Source organism: Aulostomus chinensis, chromosome 14 (genome assembly GCF_037954235.1).
Source record: "Aulostomus chinensis isolate RoL2024-O1b breed Wild chromosome 14, RoL_Achi_v1.0, whole genome shotgun sequence".
NCBI lineage: Eukaryota > Metazoa > Chordata > Actinopteri > Syngnathiformes > Aulostomidae > Aulostomus > Aulostomus chinensis.
In genome coordinates, this window is record NC_141333.1 from 1,229,487 (window position 1) to 1,247,827 (window position 18,341).

Below are 18,341 nucleotides of genomic sequence, written 5' to 3' on the forward strand. Positions count from 1 at the left end.
AACCTAAAAATCCCAATGTTGTGCACCATCAAATAATATTTGAAACACAAAGTTGTTCACTACACAAGACATGATGTTAATTGTGTATTCCTGCCTCAAACACTGAAGTCTCTCCATCAGTCACTGGCACTTTAGGGGACTACGTAACTGTAAAGCACACAGCTCCGGTGTCTCTGTTAGCCCCAGTTTCAAGCTGGTTATATACACACTTGCATGGATATTTATTATGTGTGTTCTAAGTACCTACACTAATATCAACATGATGAACTGAGCATCTGGTTGCATTTGTCTTCTTCTGTCTTCGTCTCTGGTCTTTTTGCTAGTCGGAATGCTTGTTGCTGATCTTTGTCACTGGTTCTCATGGTATCAGACCACCACGTTCCCAGTCCACCAGGATCAGCTGGTCTGTTTGGTTTGATGATGCGGCTCAGGAATCTGTCACCCAGAGCAAAATGCATCCTGATGTTTCGAATCAGGCCCACAAAATATGGAGGTGGTTTCTGAGGAGAGCAGCACAGCGGGTCGGTTCCTGGATCTGATTAACTGTGTGTTTGTGGGATCTTGATCAGTGTTTATGTGTGTGAGAATTTACATTCGACCCTTTCATCTCCTCAGATACCCTCCTCTGGTTTTGTTCAGTGAGTAGCAGTACTGGAAGCCAATAGATAGGACTGTACTAGTAGCACAACTACGGAGTCAAAAACCCAGCAGTCTCTTGAAAGTGTTGCTCTGAGTTTCCTCAGGTTCTCTCAGCTGTGTGGCTCACTGGACCATCCGAATGGATTTTATGAAAGTCTGTGCACTGAAATGTCACTGATTAAAAAAATCCCTCTGATTTCGAGTGCTGAGGAGAATGTGCGGGAGATTTTTCTCTTCTCACCTGACCTGATTCTTCTTGGCCCACTAGGTGTCACACTTCAAGTGGGGGCGGAGCTTTACAGAGGCTGGAAGCTGTTGCTGAGCCTCCAGTCGGGCAACTCTGCTGTGCTTCTCCTCAGGCCTTCGTGGGCTTCCTCTGAGGACAGCTGACTGGAGAGACTCCAGCCAGTGGCTTGTGAACACAAATGAGTTGCGCTTTAGGATGACGTTCTGTTGCCTCTCACGTTATCGCTGACAGAAGTCACAGCACCGCTGGTTTCATCCCAGCGGAGGTTTGTGACTGTTTGGAAAACATTTTCTCAAGGTGTTTGTCAGGTATCACGTTATGAGAATGGATCACACACACGTGAGGTGACAGTAACCCTGACCTTTGACCTTGAGTTGTCTCAAGTCTGTGGAATTCATATCCACATGCAGGGCTCCCAACATTCAGAGAATAATCTGATCCCTCACTGACACAGCTGGCAGCCAACATGAGCTCTAAATTAGGTTAATGTGGAACAATGCGTCGTTATGACGCTGCGTATCCACAGACACGACACACACTTGGATTTAATGTGTTGAACAAACTGCACTGCGGTTTCAGTGCAGGCTCTGCATTTCTGTGCATTAATACTCCTAATTGAGGTGACTAACCTCCAGCAATGATGTCAGGAAAAAGGGGTGTGGCAGACAGGCTGAGTGGGCGGTTGTCTAAAATCACATGACACCCAGACCCAGAAACTCCAGGGGAGACGAGACCCCGCTGTTCACGGTGTACTGATACAACGAGCCGGCTAACAGGCCTTCTCTCCCTGATTGGGACCAGATGTGTGTGTGTGTGTGTGTGTGTGTGTGTGTGTGTGTGTGTGTGTGTGTGTGTGAGTGGACCAAGATGAGACACAGCGAGGCCGCCAGAGCCACAATAAATTGGTGGAACGGCTAATGAATAAAACAACAGCGGATTAAATGTGCCGTAGCTAAAAATAATTTCATTAAAAATCTGATTCAGCGGCCAAGCGGTCCGAGGCCTCGCCGGAGACAGCTGTATCTTTATTTGAGCTCTGGTGTGTGAAACCACATATTTTCCCTCCTAATGAGCCTCTGCGAGACTTCGATCGGGTTGGTTTTATGGGCTTTTCTGGGCAAAGCCTGATGTATCAGCTGTCATCACATGTGATTGGCTCTTTAAAAGTTCCTAACGTTCTGACTCTGTTTAGTCAGGTTCAGTCCGGGTCAGTCTGAAGTCAGAGGACTTCAAAGCCAGTAACCCCTCTTTATGAACATGCACCTCCAGCTCTCGCCATGTTCTCAAGCACCAACAAGTCACATAAAGTGCTCCACACTTGAATCTTAAATAAACAAAGTTCCTTACAGTGATACTTCACTAAAAGAAAGGTGTATTTTACCTCTCCAGTACTCACCACTAGGAGTCTTGAGCTCACGAGGATGTTTTTCCCTCCTGCTTCACTTCTTTGTGACTCCAGAATGCAGGAAGAGACAGCGACGTATATTTAGCTTGAAGCTAACGGAGACTGATGGCGAACAGCAGCTAAACTGTCTAAAAATGTCTGTTCACCAACTCTCCAGGTGGTCTGGGATATTCCGGGTCTGTTTCATCCAGCCATGTGGTCAGTGATCCACACACGTTACATATATGATGATGAGATTGACACTTTTCCGTGTTCTGACAGCAGAAAGTCTGAATTAAGTCTGAATTCTTGCTTGTGTTGTACGTCGCTTTGGACAAAAGCTTCTGCTAAATGAAATTGTAGAATTGTAGAAAGAACAGATGGGGGCGGCCATGTTGCCTGTTTGTTGTTGTGTGAATTTTTCACCCAGAAGTTTCCAAGCTGCATGGAAACACCGTTATTTCTGTAAATGTCAGATTCCTGTAGAAACACAGCGACAAAACCTGGAAAGTAAAATTTGCAGTGAGTTTGAGGCCCCCTGACGTTCCTGCTCTGATGTTCCTCTTCAGCCTCATTTCCAGGCGTCCCGCTTCCCTCGTGTCTCTCCTCCCAATGTTTGTCTTATCTGAGTGCTTGCATTTTTCATCTCAACACATCCTGACAGGCCGACTCTCTCCTATTCTGCAGCTGGGGCTCAGGGCCTGGGACAAGCCTGAATGTGAGCTGTCGAGTGGCCGAAGGGCCTGTTGAAATGCTTTGAAAGCCTGGGTTCCGTCCAGAGAGCTCACCGGTGCGTACAAAAGGGCCCACACAGGGAAGGAGCTGCCAGAGGAAACAGAGCTGGGAGGCAGGTGAGACAGGGAGACATTGTTTGGTCCAGTTTTTCCTCCTCACAGGTGGGACTCCTCAGAGGTCGGAGTACAGACCTCTGTTCAGATGGACTCGGACGCTCTCCAAGAACATTTGCAAACTTGGCACCAGGCTGGTAGGACAGACGCCGAGCCGCGTCTGGAGGAATGGTAATGATGGTCGATGGTGGCGCTCAAGTTTGATTGCTGCATGCAACTTCCTTTCTGTTTGATGACGTTCAACAATGAACAGGCGTTCTGCTGGAGGGGAGCAGGTTGTCCCTCTCTGCTCTGTTTCTCTCACATAATTTATTCTGGAGGAACTGCTGGCCGCTGACCTTGGTGAAGGCCTTGACTTTACTTTCAGTATTTAAAGATATGGAGGCGCGCTGGAGCAGTGGTCCTCCCTGTGGCCCCCCACCAAGAAGGTTGTGGGTGGAGCAGTGGTCCTCCCTGTGGCCCCCCAGCAAGAAGGTTGTGGGTGGAGCCCCGGCTGCAGCACGGGGTCTTTCTGGGTGGAGTCTCCATGTTCTCCCTGTTCCTGCGTGGGTTCTCTCTGGTACTCCGGCTTCCTCCCGTAGTCCAGAACCCCAACCCTCACCTGAAGGCTGCTGGGATAGGCTCCACCCCCCGCCACCCTTAACAGGATAAGAGGTAGAAAATGGATGGATAGATTCAAAAATGATTTCTGCTGTTAGACGAGTCGTTTTGTGCAGTTGTGCTGGCTGGTTTCATCATGGAATTCTTATTGGAGTGTTTAATGCCTCTTGTGAAAAATAAGGAAACACAAATATTCAGGACAAAACTTTACAATTCAGGCGTCTAGCAGAGACTGTTAGCGTTCCTTGCCGCTTGCCAATGACCTGTGATTTTCTGAGTAAGTGAGAGTCGGTTCAGGCCCAGTTCAGCCGTCCCTCAGCGTGCCAGGGAATCAGGGACCAGGTGCGCTGAAGCTGCTCGCCTCCCTCAGACACCACAGTTGGTTTCTTTATCACTGGAGGAGCAAGACTTGATGAAAGACTTCAGTGACACTGAGGTGTAGCTGAGCAACACAAAGCAAAACTAGGTGGTTGAATCAGTTTCTTTTCCAGAAGAAACATGGAGGGCACAGATGTAAGTCGAGGGTGAGGCAAGTGAGAGATAAAGGGAAACGGTGTGCATGATGTCAGGCAGCTGCTTAGCGCTCAAACAGGCTGCAGATGGTGGGACGAGAGGTCAGGGATGGAAATTAAAGAACAAATTCAGAACAGCAGGTGAGAGGTCGAGGAGGCGCTCTGCCCGGGATGGCGGAGGAACGCAGAGGGGTTGGCGGCGTACAGATTTTAAAACAGCAATTAGAAGTTCCTCCTAGTTTCTGCTCAAAGCCACGGCGACAGCCTGACCTCCAATCACCCTCAATTTCAGTCAGGCTGACTCCCTGATACACGCCTCCTCCAATTGGCTGCTTATTTTCTCACAGCACTTCCTGTTTGATTGAGCACCGCTGGCGGTGTGTCTTTTATGAATAGCAGGGAGGTCAAAGGTGACGCACACACTCACTACACGTGTTAAATCATCCACCAGATCGAGCTTCCAAACAAACGTTCCTGCATCCATTATCAGACAAAAGTATGTGGACCCCCGACGGGAGGAGTCGTAGCAGGTTGATGAACTCCCAGATCTCTCAACATCCAGATCACGTTCAGGGCCATGAATATTAATACTTGGGGAATTTTTAACGAGAGAAGTTTTTGTTGTCACCAACAAGAACAATACTGACGCATCTGTGTGAGTAACATTCGGAACACCAGCCGTTTCCTCGCTGCGGTGGATTTCCGTTTGTGTACCAGAGATTCTCTTCTTCTGGTTTGCGGATCTTTGGCGCTCATGGTAGCACCCAGCGCGACCAGCTGGAGCGATCCCCTCCTTGCTCCTTCCCAGTGCTGTGGCCCAGTTAATTTCAAATCTCAAATCAGGTGTTTGGGAAATAAATCGACAAACAAATGAAAGATCGATTATTAGACGAAAGGGACGTCTGTTACGTCTCCTGACTGTCAGTGAGCATCATTTTTGGTACAGCGTGTTGACAGAATGTAAGGGGCGGGGCTTTGATAGTGTTCTCACCGCCATCCAAGTAACAATCTGGTGTTCACTCATCATCAGACTTCAGTAGGTGGGGACCTATTTTTCGCTAAGGTTTCATTTATGTCTATTCTATGGTAACAGTGCTGTGAATGAATGTTGAGGAGAGTGCAATTTCTCTGGCGGAACGTCCGAAAGGGATTAATAAAGTAGTCTGTCTGTCTGTCTGTCTGTCTGTCACCTTCGACGTCAGGAATCCCGAGAGTAACAGGGTCCAAAACATTCAGGCCGTACACGACACCAAAGACTCGCTGGTGTGAAGGTCAGAGCTCCGAAACGATGGCACTGTTGGAGGAAGTCCATGTTTTCACACAGTTTATTGTCCCAGTTACTTTCACTGGACATGTGTAAACTTTAAATTGACAGAGGAAGAACTTTCCCCGCCTCTTAGATGGCGTGACTCGACACAAGTGGACGACAGATCTGACACGCTGAACTCCTGAACCGGGATGCCGTTATCGTCCTCCTCTCCGATCGTACCAGCCCTTCCCACAGGGGATTCATGCACTTCCCCCACCTCTAACCCTGATGTGCCTCAGCAGGTCATCTCAGTAATGAGCCATGTGGTCCCCTCTGGCTCTCGCTAATCAGGGATCCAAGGCCGTCCGGCGGCAGCCAAACACGCTCTGAAGCCAGAGTGGCTGTCTCGCTGCCATCTGGCCTCCATGCCTGCCCTGTCTCCACTCTGCCGGCGATTTATGCCCTCCTGAGGTGTTTCGCCTTTTAACTCGCACATAATTGGCCCCCAGATGCAAAAAAGATGTGGAGGCCAGATTTTATTAGTTGCCAAGCAGAGGTCATTGTTTTAGGATCACTGCGACTCCCCGGCACAGCCAAGGTTAAAAAGACACTCTTTATATCTGTCGCTCGACCAACTACTGAGGGGAATGTTAAAAAAAATACATATGGACCCGATGCACAATCATAAATGAAGATATTTCAGCACATGAATGAGAATCAGGGGAGTAACGGACAGTAAAGCTATAATTAAAAAAAATCATATCTCTCTATTCCTTTCTGTTGCCTGTCCACACATCAACGCCACCGCCAACGCCATGACTCCCTCACCTGCCTCACCTGCCAGAAGATGTCTGCTGTCAATTTGCACGAGTTCATGTTCACAAGAAAGACGAGAATAAGGAGCTTTACAGTGTTGCGGGTTGCTGAGAAGGTCGAACCCCAGCAGGTGACGGATGCTTGAACCTGTTCTGACACCCCGTTTCCACGTACGGACCTTTGTGACCCATAAAACCGTTATCTTAAGCTTGTGTTAATCAAAGTCCTTATTTTAGGCATTTCACCAAAACCCCTGGCCCAGAGACGAGCGACGAGGTTCAATATCACGAACTCTGACTTGCCAGAGCAGAAGCAGTTGCAATTAACGTAGGTGGGCTGGGCCCAGCTCACTCATCCAGCGGCGTTTACTTGAGTCAAAGCTGCCTTTCAAATGCATTTGAAAGAATTTGAACGAGTCAAAATGATGATAAATGCTAACACAAATTAGTCTTTTTTTTCACCTGTCTGACATTAAAATAGAGGAAATTCACTAAGATTAATGCCAGACAAACAACAGAATGTGCCTGTCTTTCACTTTCCAGGAAAGATACTTAAATTTCATGGCGCTTTCTTTCGAAGTAGATCTTTGATTAACCTCTGACCTTTATGACCCTGCAGGCAATGTGTCTCCTGAAATACCCAGAGACAATTGAAGAGTCAAAATTGGCTTGAAAATGGAGGGAACGAATTGTATTATCTGAATAGTTCCCTCATGAATGAATGTTCTGTCTGAAAGGATTCGATGCCAGCAGGCTGATTGTAATCATTTCAATCAATCAATTTCATGACATTAAATTATTAGAGTTATCGGATCTAATCGGTACTAAAACCCTTTCAGTCAAATGCCAATTCCATCACACTTCATGACTGTGGAGCTCCTATCTTTTGTCCCGGTAATTATGCATTCACATCCATCAACTTCGAGAGTCTGAGGACCCGCAGGTCAGTCCCGTCCTTCGCTCTCCTTTTCTTCCGCGTTCGTGTTTGTTTCTGCTCAGGCGAAACTGCGACCGCCCCGGTCCTTCGTGGGTCCTTGACGTGGCATCCATAAACAAAGATGGCGGTTGACGAGCTTCTCGCCGTTTTCTTCTGAAGTTGAAGCTGTAGGATGATTATTTACTGACGTCAACGCTCAAATCCTCCCGGTGAGCGGAAGAGTCCCGGAGTGGCGGCGACGATGAGCGGCTGGGCCGGCTTCTCTGACGACGAGCTGCGGAGGTTGCAGCAGAAAGGTAACAGGTGTGACCGAGCTGGTTCAGCTCATCTGCCTCGCCCGTCTCACTTTGGTTACGACTCTGTCCCATTAGCAGAGTCGGCGGTCGGCCGCGGTCGGAAGCAGGCTCCAGCCGGCAGGAGTCGGCAGCAGCTCCAGCGGGAGAAGGCTCTCCAGCTTGTCGCCCAGAGAAGCAATGGAGCCGGGTCTCCTGGACTTCCCCCCGAGCAGCAGCTCACTAAACCGCCGGCGAAGGATGGGCGTCAGCCCGCGGTTCCAGCTGGAGCTCCTGCTGGCAAGCAGGAAGAGCAGCCGAGTCTCAGCGAAAGAAAGTCGCCTGAGAGCCAGGAGGCAGTTGCCGAGGAGCCGAGTCCTACGGTGAAGGAGCTGGAGAAACAAGAGGTGGAGCTGTCAGTACGGTTTGGTCACCTTTGAGATTCTATTGAAGGAAGAAGTCGCCACTGACTGGGATGTGATGATGTCAAATATCAGTGTGCAGTATTCCCTCGCTGCCAAGGCCAGGACATTCCTGTGCTATCACTAGAAAAGACAAATGACTGCTAGCAGTTTGATTAATTGCAATGTGACACTGCAGATCCCAGTTTGTGTTCACTGGGCTTGTTTAGGCTAAAGATGATGGAACATTGAAAACTACAAAAGCTCAGCGGGGTTTGATCCTCACCTCTTCGTCGGTCTTTACAGGCTGATGACGAGCCTCAGGGCTCCTCCTGGTGTGACAGTTGGGGACTCAGGAAATCAAAATTCTTCCACACGTCAGATTTAAAACTCGTTGGAGCTTCTGCAACTTCATAAGCGGTGACTTGAACACCGGGTCCACTGTTGAGACTGCTGGAGGTCACTGCTCCGCCAATATTAGTGCCTGAGGAGGAAGTTCTCAATGTTCTCATTTTTTAGCAACATTAATAACGAGCAGTTATGAAATGGATGTTTGACCTGTTTGACTTGCGTCGGCCTCACTGTGTATGTGAGAGTGGAGACACTTCCCGCCATCTTGGAGGCAACTCCTGCGTGACTGGAGTCCTAAAATGTTTGTTGGTGACAAAACAAGCATTAGTCTACTGTTCGTGGGCTTCTCCTTCAGCGGTGCGCTGCTGGCAGGGAAGTGACTGAGGGAAACTGTGAGCTTTCCTCTGGTAAAAGTTGTTACTTCTCACACGACTGAAGACCCACGATAAAGGCAGCGACCGGGGCAGCTTTATGGTGTCAGCTCACCTCTGAGCGGCTGTGGACGTCTCTGGTCAACACGTCAGAGCCTGAATGTCACGTAGTAAAGGTGTTGGACACAAGCTGGACTCTTCAGCTTGACTCCCAGACTTCTGCTGTAGGTGTAGCTGAGCTGTGAGCTCACACTCGCCCAGAAGGCCCTTAATGTGCTTTTTAAATGTTCTACTTGCTCACAGACGGGAGAAGACGCGTCTGGAGAAACTGCAGCAGGAGCAAAGTATCATGGAGGAGAGGAACAGGCGCAAGAAAGCCCTCCTAGCAAAAACTATTGCTGAAAAGTAAGTGTCATGGTGGTCAGCTCCATGTCATCAGGACGGATGGCGCAAGTTGAGATTTAAGAACAAAAGGTTGTAGTTTCAGTGACGTTCTCGTTCGCAGGTCCAAACAGACTCAAGCCGAAGCCGTGAAGCTGAAGAGGATCCAGAAGGAGCTGCAGGCCCTCGACGACATGGTGTCCAACGACATCGGCATCCTGAGGGGGAGGATAGAGCAGGCCAGCTGGGACTACACAGCCGCCAGGTAACCGCACGCACGCCGGGTGACCGCATGCACACTGTTGAACTGTTGTATTTTCAAGGTCTGGAATATGTCGGGAATTTCTTCATCATCTGGTATTAAATTGGCAAAATAACTCTTAAAAATCCCCAAATCTTGAATATTGGAAATTAAACCTCTGCAAATAAAAGACACATTAAAAGTTCAGATTGGCTATGTGAGCTGAAGATTCAGAGGTTCCACGTTTGTGAGCTCAGAACACTCAGAAATAAGAGTCATGATCAAGTTAGTGATCCATGTCAACCAGGCGGTTTTACAGAAACCTGATACGTCTTTGTCTCTGCACACGTTCTCTGCCACGCTTCCTGGATCTGCTCCACCTTCCTGCTGGTAAACGAAGGTTCTCATCTCTGCTGTCTCAGATGTGCTTGTTCGTGAAAGATTGTTGGGTGGAGGTTCATAGAAGGATGGAGGTTCCACACCTGCTCTACTAGGAGGGAGGTTCTAACCCTGCTCTACTAGGAGGGAGGTTCTAGATCTGCTCCACTAGGAGGGAGGTTCTAACCCTGCTCTACTAGGAGGGAGGTTCTACACCTGCTCTACTAGGAGGGAGGTTCTAACCCTGCTCTACTAGGAGGGAGGTTCTAACCCTGCTCTACTAGGAGGGAGGTTCTAGATCTGCTCCACTAGGAGGGAGGTTCTAACCCTGCTCTACTAGGAGGGAGGTTCTACACCTGCTCTACTAGGAGGGAGGTTCTACACCTGCTCTACTAGGAGGGAGGTTCTAACCCTGCTCCACTAGGAGGGAGGTTCTAACCCTGCTCCACTAGGAGGGAGGTTCTCACCCTGCTCTACTAGGAGGGAGGTTCCCACCCTGCTCTACTAGGAGGGAGGTTCTAACCCTGCTCTACTCGGAGGGAGGTTCTAACCCTGCTCTACTCGGAGGGAGGTTCTAACCCTGCTCCACTAGGAGGGAGGTTCTAACCCTGCTCCACTAGGAGGGAGGTTCTAGATCTGCTCCACTAGGAGGGAGGTTCTACACCTGCTCTACTAGGAGGGAGGTTCTACACCTGCTCTACTAGGAGGGAGGTTCTAGATCTGCTCTACTAGGAGGGAGGTTCTAACCCTGCTCTACTAGGAGGGAGGTTCTACACCTGCTCTACTAGGAGGGAGGTTCTAACCCTGCTCCACTCGGAGGGAGGTTCTAAATCTGCTCCACTAGGAGGGAGGTTCTAAATCTGCTCCACTAGGAGGGAGGTTCTACACCTGCTCTACTAGGAGGGAGGTTCTAACCCTGCTCTACTAGGAGGGAGGTTCTAGATCTGCTCCACTAGGAGGGAGGTTCTAACCCTGCTCTACTAGGAGGGAGGTTCTACACCTGCTCTACTAGGAGGGAGGTTCTACACCTGCTCTACTAGGAGGGAGGTTCTAACCCTGCTCCACTAGGAGGGAGGTTCTAACCCTGCTCCACTAGGAGGGAGGTTCTCACCCTGCTCTACTAGGAGGGAGGTTCTCACCCTGCTCTACTAGGAGGGAGGTTCTAACCCTGCTCTACTCGGAGGGAGGTTCTAACCCTGCTCTACTCGGAGGGAGGTTCTAACCCTGCTCTACTCGGAGGGAGGTTCTAACCCTGCTCCACTAGGAGGGAGGCTCTAAATCTGCTCCACTAGGAGGGAGGTTCTAAATCTGCTCCACTAGGAGGGAGGTTCTACACCTGCTCTACTAGGAGGGAGGTTCTAGATCTGCTCCACTAGGAGGGAGGTTCTAACCCTGCTCTACTAGGAGGGAGGTTCTAACCCTGCTCTACTAGGAGGGAGGTTCTAATCCTGCTCCACTAGGAGGGAGGTTCTAAATCTGCTCCACTAGGAGGGAGGTTCTAAATCTGCTCCACTAGGAGGGAGGTTCTAAATCTGCTCCACTAGGAGGGAGGTTCTAACCCTGCTCTACTAGGAGGGAGGTTCTAACCCTGCTCCACTAGGAGGGAGGTTCTAACCCTGCTCTACTAGGAGGGAGGTTCTAACCCTGCTCTACTAGGAGGGAGGTTCTAACCCTGCTCTACTAGGAGGGAGGTTCTCTAGGGATTTGGTGCTATAACTTTGGAGCCGTTAAGGATAGAATCGGTCAGTTAAGTCATGTTAGTATAGAGCCCAGTGGGATGTTAGCTTAGCTACCAACAAGCTAGCACCAAAGTACAGTCAGTTTTTCAGAGTAAGACTCTTAGTAGGGCGCTGCATGGTGGTGCAGTGGTTTGCGCTGTCGCCTCACAGCAAGAAGGTTCCAGGTTCGAGTCCCAGCTCTGGGGTCTTTCTGGGTGAGTCTGCATGTTCTCCCTGTGCCTGCGTGGGTTCTTGGCTGCTCTTATTTTGAAAGCGAGATCACTAAAATGTAAGCAGATGATCAAGGATCAGCCTGGAGAAGACAGGACAATTTCTGCCGTCGACATGTTGTCACATCCCCGGTTCTCATGTCTCACCTTGTCTGCTGAAAACTAACCCTCATAACTCCTAAGTGCATCTGTCAGTGAGAGGTGTTGGTAGCGCGTCTTAAATTTGTCTTGTTTGGTGTGTTAACACAACACGCCTCATCAATCTGTCATGAACAGAGCTCTGTCCAGGTGTTCTGATGTGGACTCGAGAGGGTCCAGGTCTTGGATTCATCCTTAGGGTGAGGAGACGGTGGCACTGACACAAAGACACATGAGGAAACACCCCCTAAAGTATCCGGAGGAGTAAATCCTCGTTAATGGTGGAATCAAATGAGAGGGTCAGCAGGTGAGGCTGGAAAGCCAGGGAACACCGCCCCCTACAGCTGGTGTCTGGTAGTCCTCCAGTGATGAGGCGAGTTTATGGCCTCACGAGCAGCTGAATGAAGTTCTGACACTCAGAATAAACTCTGTCCTCAGAGCTACAGGCCTGCACGCTGAACGATCTAAACACGCCTGATGAGGCCAGTCAGGGACCGGGACCTGTCAATCAGTCCCACACGCTGGCGGTCAAGCTTGTAAGAAGGAACCTCCCACCGCCAAGGATGAAAACTGGTCTAGGAGTGCCCCACGCTTACCAGACCCGGTGTGCCGTCACAGGCGTGTGATGGAGGATAGCACAGCGTGTGAGGGGAAGTGAGCCTGTGCTAACAGGCCTGTGTGATCGTAGAGGCGCGGCTCGCGTGTCCAACCATGTTGTGCAGCGACGGTTTGTGTGAGTGGCACGAGATTTCTCAGCGTCACACTCGTAACGTTTAGTGGTCTGTGATTCTTTCTTGTGTTGAGGCTGTAAAATACGAGGATGTTGAAAACACAGTGACGTCACAGCTGAGACAAACGCACGGGACATTTGATGCTACGGAGAAACTCCCAGAAACAACAGAATCAGCGCAGTGTGGAGGTGGAGTACAGACCAGGAAGGCCGCCTCCAACCAGTGCTCCAGGCTTCGTGTTACAGTCCACACTCACCCCAAGAATACCACAAAGAAAGTAGTAGCAGTATCCACAGTTCCTCCAAGCTCGTGAGGTACTAACCAACAGAAGGTGCAGGAGGCGAGTGACTGCAGCTCCCTGTCAGGATCTGGCCTCCTCACAGATGTTTGTACAAGCAGAGCCGGACCTGACCTTCACACGTTCATTACGCTGGGTTCTGTTCCGATTCTGTTGATTTAATCACTTGTTGAGGTACCACAAAGAACCCAGAGGAGAAACGGACCTTTTGGAAATGCTTGACATCATCCGAGCCTGCGGTGTTCTGTTTTTCACAAGTAAAACAATGTTGAAGCATTGAGACGTTGTGGGAACGCTTGCGTGCGTCCTCGGCGGGTCCTTCAGCTTGAGTCCTCACTTCTCATCAGATCACCAAAATGAAGGTTTTTCATTGGGGGCTGTTTCAGATTAAAGGGGAGAAGATGAGGGGTCCAGCTGAATGGTGGCGGGCTCAAACGCCGCTGTGTGCGTCAAGCTGCGAAGGATGCAGACTCCGAATCGGCTCTTCATCCATTTTATGTTCATTCCATCAGGTTGATTGGCAGCCTGTCTTGCTGAGATCCTCCTTCATTGCCAGGATATTAACCATGTAATTGCCAGTCATTTTACAGGATCACTTTGAAACAAGAAATAAGATGAACTTCTGGAATCAGAAAAACAAAGAAGCATTTAATGAGGGTCTTTTATTATTCAGTGATCAGATTAAAAAAAGGTGCCGTCTAAGTACCGTCGGGTCCATTTGAAACTGATTAACTGTAGATCACATGACAGCATAATCACAGCCTATTATTGGGGGGGGCTGAGGTCTTCCTCTGGAGTTGTACTCTTCCTTGTCGACGCCCTGCTTTACCTGGACCACTGGAATGAAATCTCAGCGATGGTTTGAAACTCACATTTTAAGGATTTTTGCTAGAAACTGAGAGAAATCTGAGCATTGATCCAAGCAGCCGTCAGATCCAGCGCCAGGTGGGTGAAGACTGAACCAGAATCTCTGCTGACGTTGATGGCAAACCTCGATAAACTCAATGTCAGTCGTGTGGCGGCGCCGAACACAGGCAGGATAATCGATCAGGTGGCGGACAGCAGGAAAGCAGATTGTCTTTTTATTCTCTGATTCTTTTTCTTTCTAATTTCCTCTCAGGAAACGCTATGAGAAGGCGGAGGCGGAGTACGTGGTGGCCAAGTTGGACCTCCACAAGAAGACTGAGGTGAAGGAGCAGCTGACGGAGCACCTCTGCGCCATCATCCAGCAGAACGAGCTGCGTAAAGCTCACAAGCTGGAGGAGCTGATGCAGCAGCTGCAGCTCCAGGCCAGCGAGGAGGAGCTGGAGAGGCAGAAGAAGGAGGAGGAGGAGGAGAAAAACTCTGAGACGCAGAGAGACAAGAAAGATGGGAATGGCGTCCAGGAGGGAAGCCTGCAATCAACCAACAGCAGTAGCCAGGACGTGTGTGAACGGGAGGGGACGGGAGGACACGTCCAGTCTGGAGAAAAACCTGAACACGACTCTAAAATGCTTGAAAACTCTCAGAGTGACACTGTGGCGTCCTGATGCTCCGATAGCTGGGACGCCATGTTTGTCAGCTGCTCTGTAAAACTGACCTTCTCCCCTCTGAGGGATTCATCACCTAAAACACTGAGGTCTGCCTTCATCTGGCCGGGTACCAAACTGCAATACTACCAAAATACTACACACAGATGCATCAGCACACGGTTCGTGACAGAATTGTGGCCTTGATTGTGTTCACAGCAGTGTCTCATCAGTTAAGCCATTGGTTGCTGTGGTAACGGCTACATTCCATCCAGCACCATTACTTCATCTTCACTGCCAGTTAGCATCAGTGTTGTGTGTACGAGATGCAGCTCACCAAAGTTGTTGAGTAGGAACAAATTCTGGATGTCAATAAAACCCTGAAGTCTGAGGAGGACGCAGGCTGCTGGTGACACACTTCCTGTCTGGCTGCATGAAGGAGACGTAACGTAGCAGGGGAATGATCGGGCGCTGACTTGTCAAATATACTGTTAGTACAACCCTCTTATACTTCATCCCCTGGAAGACAGAGACCCAGGCTAGTTAGCTTAGCACAATGGCTGGTATTGGGTGGGAAGTGTTAGCATCAGCTAGCTCAGGTCCAGGCTAGTTAGCTTAGCCCAATGGCCGGTAGTGGGTGGGAAGTGTTAGCATCAGCTAGCTCAGGTCCAGGCTAGTTAGCTTAGCCCAATGGCCGGTAGTGGGTGGGAGGTGTTAGCATCAGCTAGCTCAGGTCCAGGCTAGTTAGCTTAGCCCAATGGCCGGTAGTGGGTGGGAAGTGTTAGCATCAGCTAGCTCAGGTCCAGGCTAGTTAGCTTAGCCCAATGGCTGGTAGTGGGTGCGAAGTGTTAGCATCAGCTAGCTCAGGTCCAGGCTAGTTAGCTTAGCCCAATGGCTGGTAGTGGGTGGGAAGTGTTAGCATCAGCTAGCTCAGGTCCAGGCTAGTTAGCTTAGCCCAATGGCTGGTAGTGGGTGGAAGTGTTAGCATCAGCTAGCTCAGGTCCAGGATGCTGGTGTGTCCAGCAGGAATCCTCCTCCTCCTCATTATCATCAGTAGCAGCAGTCGCTCTTCTAGTCCTCAACAAACCTTTGGTTCTGTTGACCCAAGTTCCAGTGGAGCTTTGGAGGTGCTGTGTCAAATCACTGCTCCCAGTTAGGAAAGTAGTTCCGGCTACGTGTCTGATTCTACCACTACAACGTCTCCTCATGTTAAACTGGTATTCATCACCAAGGCTACACACAACCCTCCTGATATTAATGCAGGCAGAGACGGAGCTACGCTAACACTTCCCACCCACTACCAGTGATTGTGCTAAGCTAACTAGCCTGGGTCTCAGCTTCCGGGAGAACGGTCTCTATCTTCTTGTCTGTCTCCGGGGTTGAAGGAGAGTAACAGAGTTGCTAGTGGTGTTACCTCAATGTGTGGCTCCTCACCGGCGTCATATTTCATCTCCATGTTTTTCACTGAGGAGGTCAACACGCTGCCACTGTCAGAGCATTTGACAAAGATCTGCTCGTGTTTGTGACCTTCAACATTTGAGAACGCTGGCTCCGTCTGTCCCAGGAGAACTGTGAGGCAGTGAACGCTCCCACGCGGGAGTGAGGTTCTCTGCAGCGCGGCTGTCCTTCCTTGCAGTTCTCTCAGCGCGGATGATGGCTGTGTCCCGGGAGCGGCACCGGTCACTCCCTCCAACCGTCTTCGTCGTGGATGAGGTTGTCAGGCGGCGCTGGGCTAATGCGTCTCCCCGCTAACGCTGCCGGTGTCGGAACGGCGGAGGACACGATGACGTCAGCCGCGCACCCACCGACACCAGACGGGCTTCTGTCAGCCCGCGGCTCCTCGGGTCTTCTTCTCTCGGGTTCTGAGCGCAACGAGGGTCGCTGAGGAGCGCTGCGGGGCTCAGGCCCCGGCCGCCCAGAGGAGGCGCCGTCAGGCCAGCCTTGGTAATCAGTCGAGGAGGAGGCGACCGCCTTCGGCCCGCGGAGCCGCGGCCGCGCCGGTTGGAACCGAGTCGAAGCCGATCAGCTGGACGACAGCGCCGACAGCGAGTTCAGGTGCAGTTGGTCTGCGGCTGCACTTTCCTCCCTGAGGTTTGCGGCGTCGCAGCCCTGAACCGAACCGGAGCAGGGACCGTCTGCCCGACTCGCTCCTGTCAGAACCGGGAGGACGCAAAAGTCTCCATCTCCTGCTGCAATAAATTATATCAATATTAATGTTAATATCATGATAATTATCACGGGTCCTATATTTAAAGAACCTTTCACCTCACAAAACAGCCACAGCATCGGGAGTGATTTACAGAATTTGATCGGAAAAGAATTGTTTTTGATTGTTGAAGGAGCGTTAGGCCGGTTCGAGGAACCCGGACCCGGGTCCTCCTCCGCTGGCGCCTCGACCCTCAGACTGGTTTAGTGGAAACCTGCCTGCAACCGAATCACCTAAAAAATTAAAACTTGAAATTAGAAATTAGAAATGGTGTTTATTTATCATTTAATTAATGTTCCCGAGTTCAGGGCCTCAACTGGGATGAAAACAATCACGTGACAGGTCGGCCCGCTTCTCCTTCAGCAGCGCCACCGCGGCCATGAAACTCACGATCGACGCGTCCTGCTGCTCCCACTCTTGTTGAAGCGCCTGCGCTTTGCAAGGCCACGTTTCAGCTTACAGCCATTAAAAGTTATAAAAGAAGTACAGGTACTTCAAAACTGCTTCTGCTGGATGTGTAGTAACCTGATCCATGTTGATGAGCGACAGGGCTGTGAGGTGAGTGACAACCGCACCATGTCGTCGCTGGTGGGTCACGTGAGGACACGCCAGCTTCATCAGCATTTACATTTTTATTCACAAATTCTAGTTTACAGAATATTATTTAAATCCAAATTCTAATTGACAAATGTTTGTCTTGGTGCTTTTGTGTTCAATCTCTAATTATAATTTGAATGTTGAAAGTATATAAAAAAAACAATTTCATCTGCAGGGTTTTACGTTTTATTTTGTTAGATTTAAATGTAAAAGAATTTTTTTTGTAGCTTCGAAATTGATGCCGTTGAACGACTTAACAAACATCAATTAAAAAAGCCAAAGTGCGGGAATGGTTCCAGCTGACCCGGGTCTCCCCTAATACTGGGGCCGCGACACGAATCAGCGACTCGGAGCGGGGTTTGTGTGTGTGTTTGTGGCGTCCCCCGTCAGGACCAGGAGGACCCTGAAACCCGAGCAGAACCCGAATCCTTGGCCTCCACAGCGACGCGCGCGGATCGAACCAGGTGATTCTCCACTCTTTCATCCTCGCCGCTATTTTACATCGATTTATTTGACTTTAATCAATTTATCGAACTGCAGAATTATTGGCTTCGTCCCATTTGCGCCTCCGATTTATTAATCGAGTCACTATTAACTGGAAAATAAGAGCAACTGGGTCCAGATCGATCGGGCCTCTGGACCCGCAGCTGAGAAGGGATCGAGTCAATCGATCGAGCCTGATTGTAATTAGAATTTAGCACTGACCGATCACGTGCGCCCCGGGCGGCGGCGGGGCCCGTGAACCTCCACCGACACGACGAACCAGTTTACACTCTTAAAATGCAGAGAAATTAATGTAAGAAATGATGACGTAGATGATCTCGAAATTGTTTATTTCATGCTGATATTCGATGCACACACACAGACACTAATTTGTATATATATATTTTCTTAAATCCGACATCATTTAATCAATAACCATTTATGGGGGAATTAATTGTGCAGCCACATAAAAAATTCATCTAAATGCTCAGTAAAGTCCTCCTGCAGGCAATTAAAAAATAAAGCTAAAAAGACGAGGCTCTTCAACAACAATTTTTATTAATTATTATTAGAAACTAAAAATTCAAATCTTTCCACTTTGACAACAAACAAAAGCAGAAACAATAAAGTGACCAGCAGATGAGACGTTGCCACCAAAGATGGCAACCAGCAAGTCGTCAGACCCCGCGAGTAAAAGTACTGCATTTGCAAGCTTGCTCAAGTAAAAGTGCATCAATATACTGCTGAGTTGTTCCACGCGATCAATACTCGCCAAAAATATCCGCCATATTTGGACAACAGGCAGG

At 49.5% G+C, this 18,341-nt stretch overlaps 1 protein-coding gene across 4 annotated transcripts; it reads left to right on the forward strand.

The window, feature by feature from the left end:
- The first annotated feature begins 2,976 nt into the window (after nt 1-2,976).
- gorab (golgin, rab6-interacting) lies at nt 2,977-14,833 on the forward strand. 4 transcript variants are annotated; one of them, XM_086225150.1, is made up of 6 exons: nt 2,977-3,121; nt 7,294-7,527; nt 7,606-7,927; nt 8,930-9,031; nt 9,132-9,272; nt 13,862-14,833. In XM_086225150.1, exons 2-6 carry the CDS (start codon nt 7,473-7,475, stop codon nt 14,268-14,270), a joined length of 1,029 nt encoding a protein of 342 aa, XP_086081276.1. In that variant the 5' UTR covers nt 2,977-3,121; nt 7,294-7,472; the 3' UTR covers nt 14,271-14,833. The 4 variants fall into 4 exon arrangements, with proteins under 4 accessions (XP_086081276.1, XP_086081275.1, XP_086081278.1 ...); XM_086225149.1 differs by having other exon boundaries at nt 2,978-3,121; nt 7,603-7,927; nt 13,862-14,832; XM_086225152.1 differs by having other exon boundaries at nt 2,982-3,121; nt 7,606-7,918; nt 13,862-14,829.
- The last annotated feature ends 3,508 nt before the right edge of the window (nt 14,834-18,341 follow it).